General features: G+C 45.7%; 1 protein-coding gene across 1 annotated transcript; it reads left to right on the forward strand.

Moving 5' to 3' along the window:
- Window positions 1–8,542: 8,542 nt before the first annotated feature.
- LOC136515653 (protein NRT1/ PTR FAMILY 5.1-like) lies at window positions 8,543–10,051 on the forward strand. The gene has a single exon (XM_066509184.1). It carries the CDS (start codon window positions 8,543–8,545, stop codon window positions 10,049–10,051), a length of 1,509 nt encoding a protein of 502 aa, XP_066365281.1.
- Window positions 10,052–10,933: the final 882 nt, after the last annotated feature.

A 10,933-nucleotide genomic window follows, 5' to 3' on the forward strand; every position in this document is an offset into this window, starting at 1 on the left:
TCTCTTCTTTGCTTATGTGGTGCTTCTCATTGCCTTGCCTCTTATGTATTGCTTGAGCCTTCTTCTCAAGCTTGGTAGGACACTTAGAGGCAAAGTGTCCCATATTTCCACACTTAAAGCACTTGATGTGAGCATAATCTTTCTTCTCAGCTTCATTCTTGCTCATCATCTTGACATCCTGAGTTTGCATTTGATGTCTTGCCTTTCCACCCCTTCTTATTTTCTTCTTCTTCATCATCAAGTCACCACCATCTTCATGATTGATCTTGATTTGCTCTTGGGGTGTCTTCTCTTGCTCAACTTGTGGCTTTGGTTGAGGCTCTTCTAGTTGCTTCACCAATTGCTTGGTTGGGCACATAGAGGTTAGATGACCCCATGTACGGCACTTGAAGCACTTAACATGCTTTAGCATCTCTTCTTTTTTCTTTAACTTGAGCTTTTCTTCATTGGGGCAACCATTTGCAAGATGTCCCACTTCATGGCACTTGAAGCACATGAAATGAGAGAGCTTCTCTTGTTCTTGCTTCTTCATCTCTCTTTTATATCTTCTCTTGCCCCATATTTTGCCCTTGATCTTGCTCTTGTTGAAGCTAATGCCACTTATGTCATTTCGGCTTTCTTGATGATTGACTTTGCTAGTCTTGAAGCCGACTCCACTCTTGTCACCAAAGTTTCTTTGAGTCTTCAACATATGCTCAAAGGTGACTTGAGAGTTGTAGCACCTCTCTAACTTGTTGCTCAATTTCTTCACTTGTTCATTGAGATCATTGTTCTCCTTCAAAAGGTTAGTCTCACAAGACATAGAAGTAGAACAAGCATCTATATGCGAAGAACATGGCATTTCTAATAAATCGTCACAAGAGGTGGATACATGCTTCTTGCCTACATCACAAGGGTTAGCAACAATTTGTGATTGATCAATTGATCCATGTGATGAGCTCTCACTATTTTTAAGTTTCTTTGTTAACACTTTAATGAGAGAAGCATCTTGTTCTAATAATTCATCATGAGATGCAAGTAGTGTCTCATGATTCAATTTTAGCTCATCATGTGAAGATTTGAAAGCATCAAGTAATTTCTTATGTTCTTCACAAGAGTTCTTTAGAAATGAGTTTTCGTTTTCCAATTTCAATGTTTTAGCTTTCTCATTTTCTAAAGACATGGTCATGCTAGCAAGTCTACTAACAAGCTCATCATATGAATCAACATGATCAACCACATTATCATTTGATACCTTTGTGTCACCTTGTGACATGAAACAATGTGGTGTCGTAGGAGAGCTTGTAGTAGCATCATAATCATGGCTTGAGCAAGAACCAACATCACCATCAAGTGTGCATGGGATAGTATCATCATTTGCAACACTTGTGGCATTGTCATCACCCTTGTCAAGTGATCTTGTGGTGTGATCATCATCATCATCACTTGACCATGAGGTGGAGCAATCTTCCACAATTACCGAATTGTGGTTATGCTCGACACACTCATGCGCCTCCTTCTTGGGTTCATCCTCCTTGAATTTGCCATCATCCCATGTGGAGGAATCACCAAAGGTGTGTTTGATGGACTCCCATATCTCACGAGCGGTTCCCGTGTAGTTTACTTGTTTCAACAAATCAAAACTCAATGCATCTATTAGAAAACAACAAGCATGTGCATCAAGTTTATAGAGAACTCTTTGAGCTTTGGTGAGATTTCTATGGTCCAAGACATGAGTGAGACACTAGTGACAATCCACCAAAATTTAGATCCATTTGCACGAAAATGATCAAGCATGTGATTTTTCCAAAGTGTAAAGTTTGTGCCATAAAAAATGTGTCTCACAAACACTAGCCCTTTAGACGCCATCCTCTCGGGTCAGTGAAGACCACAAATGAGAGACCTAGCTCCGATACCACTTGTAAGGTCGAGATGGCAGACTAGAGGGGGGTGAATAGTCCTTTCTAAAATTAATTACGTCGGCTAACCAAAATAAGTGTGGAATTAAAACTATCGGTCTAGCCAAGACTACACCCCTCTATTTATGTTCTCTAGTACCTTCCAAAGATACTAATTAAGCAACAAAGGTGCCGGGCTAGCTAGAGCTCACCTAACCAATTCTAGAAGCAAGGTCACATAAACCTATGCCATTAGTACTTCAAGCAACAAGGGAGCTCCTACACAAGCTAGTAAGCAAAAGCACAAAGCCACCTAAGCTCCCTAGCAATGCTCAATAACAAGGCAACCAATGCAAAATTAGTGAGGGCAATTACTTAGCTACACAAACTAAGTAATGTGACTAACAAGGTTACACAAACCAAATTAGCCACGTAAAGGGAGCTACTTCTATGCTACACAAGTAAGAAGGTAACTAGTAAGCTACACAAGCTAACTAATTATAAGAGCAACTACACAAGCATAATGTATATAAAATATAAATAAAAGCTTGTGAAAGGGGATTGCAAACCAACGGGAAGAACAAGGTTGACACGATGATTTTTCTCCCGAGGTTCACGTGCTTGCCAACACGCTAGTCCCCATTGTGTCGACCGCTCACTTGGTGGTTCAGCGGCTAATTGGCATCATCCGTCAAACCCGCACATTGGGCACCGCAAGAACCTACCCCGAAAGTGAGGGTAGCTCAATAACACGCTCAACTAGAGTTGCTCTTCGTGGCTCCCGCGGGGCGAGCACAATGCCCCTCACAAAGCTCTTCTCCGGAGCACCGCACAAGCTTCTTGCGGGCTTCGACGGAGACCACCACCAAGCCGTCTAGGAGGTGGCAACCTTCAAGAGTAACAAGCACTACCGGCTTGCAACTCGATCACCTAGTGCCACTCGATGCAACCTCACGATGCAATCGCACTAGAAATGCTCTCTCACACAATCGGATGATCACTATCAAGCATATGTGAGATGGAGGGCTCCCAAGCACTCACAAGCATGGACACAAAGTCCCCCGAGGTGCTCCACACCAGCTATGGCCGAGACACCCTTCTATTTATAGCGCCATGGGCTAAAATAGCCGTTACCCCTTCACTGGGCGTTTTTCGGGTTGACTGGGCGCGCCGGTCATATCAACTGGACGCAGGACCTCAGTGTCCGGTCAACGGATGCTCGCCACGTGTCACCACCGTTCAACCTTAGTCGCTTGATCTCAACGGTCAAGTGATGACCAGATGCTCTAGCTTGAACTGACTAGACGCAGCAACCCCAGCGTCCGGTCGCTTCCAGTAAGATACCAGACATGACCGGACACGTACGGTCGGTCACGATCGGACATAGCACTAGCGTCCGGTCACTTCCAGCTTCTCTGCTCTGCCTGTGTCACCACACGTCACCTTAACCGGACGCACACATCCAGCGTCCGGTCACTTCCAGCGCCAGCGTCCGGTCGATGACCGACACCTACACATTGTCTGTCACCATTGACCGAACGCTGGACCCCAGCGTCCGGTCACTGCGTGACCAGAGTCCGGTCCACTCTGTGGGACCTTTCTCACCTCCGTTTTATCACCGAGTTGATCCATATCAACTCCAACTTCATCTCCTTAGCAAATGTGCCAACACCACCAAGTGTACACCACCATATGTATGTGTGTTAGCATTTTCACAATTATTTTCCAAAGGATTAGCCACTCAACTTGCCACGTCACTCAATCCTAGCAACGATGCAAGGTTAGATCACTCGAGTGGCACTAGATGACCGATATGCAAATAAGTTTGCCCCTATTGATAGTACGGCCATCTATCCTAAACCCGATCGCAAACATCTCTGCGCACCTATGACCGGTGAAATGAAATGCCCTAGGTTATACCTTTGCCTTGCGCATTCCATTCCATCTCCTCCAATGTCGATGAAACACATGCACCAACACGATCAACAATGATATGATCCACTTCATATCATCACGTGATCATATTGGTTCATCGATCTTGACTTCACTTGCTTTTCACCGTTGCCTTCGTCCATTGGCACCAAGTCTTGCTCAAGCTTCACCGCCACGTGGTCCATCGCTCCAAAGCCTCCGACTTGCCCTTCACACTTACAACTGGTCCATCAAGCCAAGTCTTGTCTTGATCTTCTCCATCTTGATCACATGACTCAATGTCATGTCTCATGTGCAATGAGCTCCTTCATCATCACATGTGTGAGCTTTGCAACATCTCCAAGCCATTTTCACCTTCATGGCATATGTTGCTCACACATATGTACCTGTGGACTAATCACCTGTGTATCTCACATAAACATAATTAGTCCACCTAGGTTGTCACTCAATTACCAAAACCACACAAAGACCTTTCAACTACTACTCGGGAGGTGGAAGATATTAGTTTGGAAAGTCAAGTAGTGCCTAGGAAGGATACCTTTCGATATTTATGATCAATGCTACAGAGAGATGGGGATATTGATGAAGATGTTAGCCATAGAATCAAAGCAGGGTGGATGAAGTGGCGGCAAGCATCTGGTGTCCTATGTGACAAAAGGATACTACAGAAGCTAAAAGGCAAGTTTTATAGGATGGCGATTAGACTTGCTATGTTGTATGGTGCAGAATGTTGGCATACGAAAAGACGACATGTTCAACAGATAAGTGTCGTGGAAATACGTATGTTGCGTTGGATTTGCGGTCATACAAGAAGGGATCGAGTTCGGAACGATGATATACGTGATAGATTATGGTAGCACCAATTGAAGAAAAGCTTGTCCAACACCGGTTGAGATGGTTTGGACATGTCCAACGGAGACCTCCAGAGGCACCGGTGCGTAGTGGAATCCTAAGTCAGGATAGTAACGTGAAGAGAGGCAGAGGAAGACCGAAGTTGACTTGGGTAGAGTCAATAAAAGGAGACTTGAATGGATGGAATATACCCAAAGACTTAGCCTTAGATAGGAGTGCTTGGAAGACAGCTATTCACGTGCCTGAACCTTGATTGCTTCTGCTGGGTTTCAACTCTAGCCTACCCTAACTTGTTTGGGACTTAAAGGCTTAATCCCTGTGAGAGTTGTAGCCTTAATCTTGCTCTATATGAATTAATATCCTGCTGCTTGTCAAGTTTGCATGAGACTTTGCTCAGTTCATGTGTAACGACTGGCTACCAAGGTTTCATCCTTTTTGTTATGTCATTTTGATGCAATAGGGGAACCATCTTTTCAAGCAATCATTAGTTAGTGACTGAAGCTTAATTTATTCTCTTTGCTTGAGAAATATACTTTGTTGTTCTGCTGCTCAAGTTGGACAGACCAGTTTGCTTGAGCATTGTTTCTTCCGCTGCACCTGAGTTAAGCCAACATTGTTGTTTTTTGTATTTTTAGTAATAGCTGTGAGCTCTTGCTATTTTCTAGCGCTTTGTCCTCTGCAAGTGCAGTACCCATTTTCAGCAGCTAGTCCTAAAGCTTATTCCTTATTAGTTTGGTCGGCAAGTGTGCTTACATTGTATGGTCTCTTGTGTGTTTATCTGTTAGCTGTTTTTTTCCAAGTTGCAATTGCACCATAGAAATTCTTGTAACTATCTATTAGTTTCCTATGTAATTGTTTGGCTTGCAGGCATGTATAATTTTGTGGGTGAGGATTTCATTGCCGAGCTTATATGGATAGCATTCACCTATCTATATAAGCTAGCTGCAACCCGCTGCAATTAGAATGCAACTGGTTGCATCAACTATATGCTGTGTCATTCTTTTAAATGGCTGCAGAATGTGGAATTTTTGTAGTCAGTATGTGTCCATAGTTGTAGTTATCCTATATCCCAAATTGTAACTGAGTATGAAATGGACTAGAAATTGTCTGTAATTGAGTTTGCAATTGATTTAGCTGTACCTACTTGTAGCGGAGTTTCGACAAACTAGTAGCCACCACTGAGATTCTGTGATTCAGAGCCTCACTGTATGATCATATCCAGGGGTATTTTTTTTATGATCATGTGCAGACTACTCCAACAGGCAAGTTGCAATTGACATGGTACTTGCCTGTTGTTTTCTATAGCCCTAATGCTCAGAGAAACTTGCCTGTTGATTTTGAATAGTTGTTGTTTGTAGTATCCTCCTCATGGCTTTTTGGGGTTCTACATTTTAGTCAACTTGTGATTGAGGTAATGGTTTACTTCGTTTGGTTAGGACTAATCTAAAACATGCTATACATAGAAGAAGCACTCGAATGGAAATAGCCTCATTCAGTCATTCTGAGGTCTGTAGTGTTCATAGTGCTGCATAGGATTTAGCAGTCCTTTGACAGATTCTTAACTTGGTCCAAATTGTCCGATTGCCATAGTAGTAGCACTGATAGTCCAACAATTTGACTGCACACAAACAATGGCCACAGTAACAATTGTAGCTCCACTTTGCCCGATGAGAGTATATACCACCACCAAGCCACCAATAGATATAATCAACTAATCTTAAGATGTTTTTGTTTTTTTTTTCTGTACTTATGGATGTGAGGGTCACTTTCAACTAGTTATACTGTCTGCTCTTTAATTTTGTTATGATATCCTGTTGAAGGCTATAAGTTTGTATTTTCATTTCTGTCAACCTACAGGATCGATCGTCGTAAACAAAAGAAGGAGACGGACTTTGAGACCTTGCACCGTGACTACATCGACCACTGGAAAAACTTTCATGAGAACTTGTATGAGAATTACCAGCCCCACACGAACGAGAACTCGTACCTATCTTGGTACAGACGAGCAACAAGGATCAAGTTTAAGGTGCAATGGACCCAAACAGGCTATGCCGACATTGAGTCCTCCGACGATGAACAAACGTCTTATGACCTTGCGAGGAGGGCCGGGACGCAGGTGGAGCCTGCACCGATCCTGGACCGAGTGGTAATGTCAACTATAACCCCATCATTTAAATACCATTGCATGCAGTTGCCTGTGCCGGTGTCCGCTTATTTTGCTTGTAGCTAAGCAAGGCCTGAAATTTTTTACTCCCGGCAGCACAATAACATCACATTTACAAAGCATATGTGGTCACAAGCTTACAGAATTAAGCACTGTTGCACTAAGTATGCATATAAATATAATCTGTGGCGCCGAGCTCGGCGTCATGTATTCTGGCACTAAGGTACTGGCCACGTCAACGCCATCTAGGATGTCTTGTTGTGCTTGGCCAAGAACCTCGGAGCCAAGATCTGTGGCGCCGAGACGTGTTACCTCGGCGTCATGAGTCCTGGCGTCGACCCCCAGGGCCTAAAGATAAGTTTACGTCTCCCAGGGGGCTAAACGTAAATTTTCTTTAAAAAAGAGCTAAATTATAAAAAAATTAGGGTTCTCGGTCAAGTGTTTACACTATGACCCTCGTATTAAAATGTCGGTGCTCCGAAAATGGAGTCTTTCGGCCCAGTCCCTACCGTAGCACGGTATAAGTACATGAAAGGAGCTCGAGCTTGGTGTCAAACAGTTTTCAGTTTCACTTTTTTCCAATTCATTTGGTAGGATGTGGGGACCTGAGATACGGGGGGAAGGAGAAACTCTCTTCCAAGCAGAGCCTAATGCTTAGAAGCTCGCTGAGACTGACTATATATATACCTTCAAAAAGCTCACATTCCTAAAGCTAGAGCTAACTTGTTAGTCAAACATCATTTCTATTCTAGTATGCTCCAATTTCAAAGTTCGTCAGAACACACTCTCAAACATACTCGTAGCCGTAGTAGTCATGTCCTACCTCTAGTCCTCTACCCTTTTAAGCAGCCACCCTACATAGCATGATTCTAACATAAAGTAGGAGGTGGCCACCTCAGCCGCTTGAGGCTTACAAACGTCAGAGCAGTCTAATACGCACTATTAAAGGCCTATTTGGTCAGTTAGAGATTGTAAATATCCAACTTGGAGAATGTGGATTGTCAAAATTTAAGCTGCAAAAACTTAAGAAAGGTATTGCTAAAAACCGCTCCAACAAGCTAAGCTCATGCATCAACTAAAGTTTGTGGCTGAAAATTTTTAGTACTTCAGCGCTTAACTGAATAGACTGTTGAAGATGCTCTTACGATGTTACGATGAAGAACAGCTTGGCAGCCCAAATTTGAGTACTTCAGCACTTAACTGACACTATGTTACACAAGCACCGCGCTTCATGCATTCTGGGCTCTGCCCCTGCTTGTGACTGAAATGATTTATCATGTACGAGAGTTGGGACAAAATAATTCAACTAAACACACAATCCAAAGGACGTCATGACTGATTAGTAGTGATTAAGAATGCAAGTTCTAATTATTTTGGGATATTGGATCGACTCAAAGACTTGCTCAAATAAATTAGACGGTATTTCACGTGATTTGAGTGGTGAGACGAGTGAACGAGACGATCAAAAGAAAACACCGCTAGATCCTTAGTCGTGACTCGTGATTCATCTCTTCTCACCCACAGCTATATGTATCTTTCCACAGCATAAGGCCTTCCACCGCCCATAAAATGCACAGCTAAATATGATTCTTTGTTTATTTTCACAATTTAAAACCCACATCTTAATATTTTCTGAGTCTTCAGTTGAGGTGGAAAGAGCTCCGATTTGTCCTGAATTTGCGGGCAAACGGTTTCTGTCCACAGTATTTCAAACTCGATGTTAGACAGTTTGTTAGGACTGACGGAACTGTTGCAGGGAATGATTCTGATAACGCTGGCTGTATCGCTCAAGTCCCTCCAGCCGCAATGCACGCCGGACGGCGGCTGCGCGGCGGCGACGCGGCAGCAGGTGGCCTTCTTCTACGGGGCGCTCTACACCATGGCCATCGGAGCGGGCGGCACCAAACCCAACATCTCGACGTTCGGCGCGGATCAGTTCGACGACTTCGACGCGCGGGAGCGCGAGGTCAAGGCATCCTTCTTCAACTGGTGGATGTTCAGCTCCTTCACCGGCGGCCTTGTCGCCGTGCTCGTCCTCGTCTTCGTGCAGGAGAACGTCGGCTGGGGCGTCGGGTACACCATCCCCACCGTCGGCCTCGCCCTGTCCCTCCTCTTCTACGTGGGCACGCCGTTCTACCGGCACGAGCCCGTCCAGCGGGACACGGCAGCCAGCCCGGCGAGGCTGGTCGGCAGGGTGTTCAGCGAGGCGTTCGTGAACAGGAGGCGCCGGCTTCCCAGCGACGCTGCCGAGCTGCAGGAGCACGAGACCGCGTGGTACACCGCGGCGGGGAAGCGGCGGCTGCATCACACGCGGGCGTTCCGGGTCCTTGGCAGGGCGGCCCTGAGGTCTGACACGAGGCGGCTGCTGCCGTGCACGGTGACCGAGGTGGAGGAGGTGAAGCTGATTATCGGAATGATCGTGGTGTGGCTGTCGACGTTGGTGCCCTGCACGATCTGGGCGCAGGTGAACACCCTGTTCGTGAAGCAGGGCACCACGCTGGACCGCTCCATGGGCGGCGTGCGCATCCCGGCGGCGTCCCTGGGCAGCTTCATCACAATCTCGATGCTGCTCTCCATCCCGGTGTACGACCGCGTGCTGGTGCCGCTGGTCCGGCGCCGCACGGGCAACCCTCGCGGCATCACGCTCCTCCAGCGCTTGGGCATCGGGTGCGCGTTCCAGGTGCTGGTGGTGGCGTGCGCCTACCTCGTCGAAGTCCGGCGTATGCGCGTGATCCGGGAGCGGTCCGTCCACCACGCCGGCGACACCGTGGCGATGAGCATATTCTGGATGCTGCCGCAGTACGTGCTGCTGGGCGTGGACGACGTCTTCAACTCCGTGGGCATCCTCGAGTTCTTCTATTACCAGTCGCCGGACGGGATGCGGAGCCTGGGCACCACCTTCTTCACCAGCGGCCTCGGCGTCGGCAACTTCCTCAACAGCCTTCTTGTGACGCTCGTCGACCGTGCGACGAGGGGGCGGGAGAGCGCCGGCAAGAGCTGGATCGGCGACAACCTCAATGACTCCCACCTTGACTACTGCCACGTGTTCCTCCTGCTTCTGTCGGTGCTCAATATGGCTCTGTTCGTGTGGGTGGCGATGAGATACAAGTACAAGAGGGAGTTCCTGGAGGTCGAGCATCCGGAGTCGGAGATCGCCGGCGGCCAGGAGAGCGGCAAGTTAACGGAAGCGCCATTGACGATCAATGGTGCCCAGCCACCAGTGTGACCGTTGAAGTTCAAGCCAGGTACTAAATAGCATTCATAGTGGCCACAATAGCCGTAGTGGTACCTTAGCGGCATTATTTGACATAGCATACCGCTATAGCGGTCCAAGTTCAGAACAAAACTAGCTTATTTTTAATTTAAGATATATTTGACCGTGAATCAACTCTTCGAATATAATTAGATATCTATTTACACTATTTAAGTTATATATTTATTAGTCTATCATTAGTTTGCATTTAGTTGATTTGATAATGTGTAATAAAGTCATTTTTTAAGACACACATATACCTAAATAAATTTTTTTTGAGAAACACATATACCTAAATTATATGAGATTATTAGATAATGTTATTGGAACTTAGCATATGCTATATCGCCCGCTATCCGCAATCTGCAATGTACTACCCCCGTCCCGAAAAGAATGCAACTATAGTTTACGTGCCACGAAAAGTTGTTCACTTTTGATCAAGTTTTTAGTGAATAATATTCATAGTTATGTCTTTGAATTAATTTGTTATGAAAATACATTTCGTAATTAATATGATGATATTTGTCGGTGTTTCGAACCACCGGCTAGTAATTTTGTATCTGCGCGTCTAGCCCGGATGGTGTGCTCGGAGGACACAAGGATTTATACTGGTTTGGGTGGAATGTCCCTACGTCTAGTCTATTGCTGCTCGTGTTATCGGCACTAGTTTGTAGTAGGGGTTACAAACGGGCGAGAGAGGGAGAAGGTCCCAAGTCTCTGGTGAAAAGATCGAACAGAGTTGAATCTTGTTGAGCTCGTTCAGTCGTGTGCTCGTGCCTCTCTCGGGACGTCCTGCTTTCTCTTTTATAGGTGAAGGGGAAGGCGCAGGTTACAGAGAGAGAGAAAAGTGAGGGA

The sequence above is a fragment of the Miscanthus floridulus genome, chromosome 17 (assembly GCF_019320115.1).
Source record: "Miscanthus floridulus cultivar M001 chromosome 17, ASM1932011v1, whole genome shotgun sequence".
Taxonomy (NCBI): domain Eukaryota; kingdom Viridiplantae; phylum Streptophyta; class Magnoliopsida; order Poales; family Poaceae; genus Miscanthus; species Miscanthus floridulus.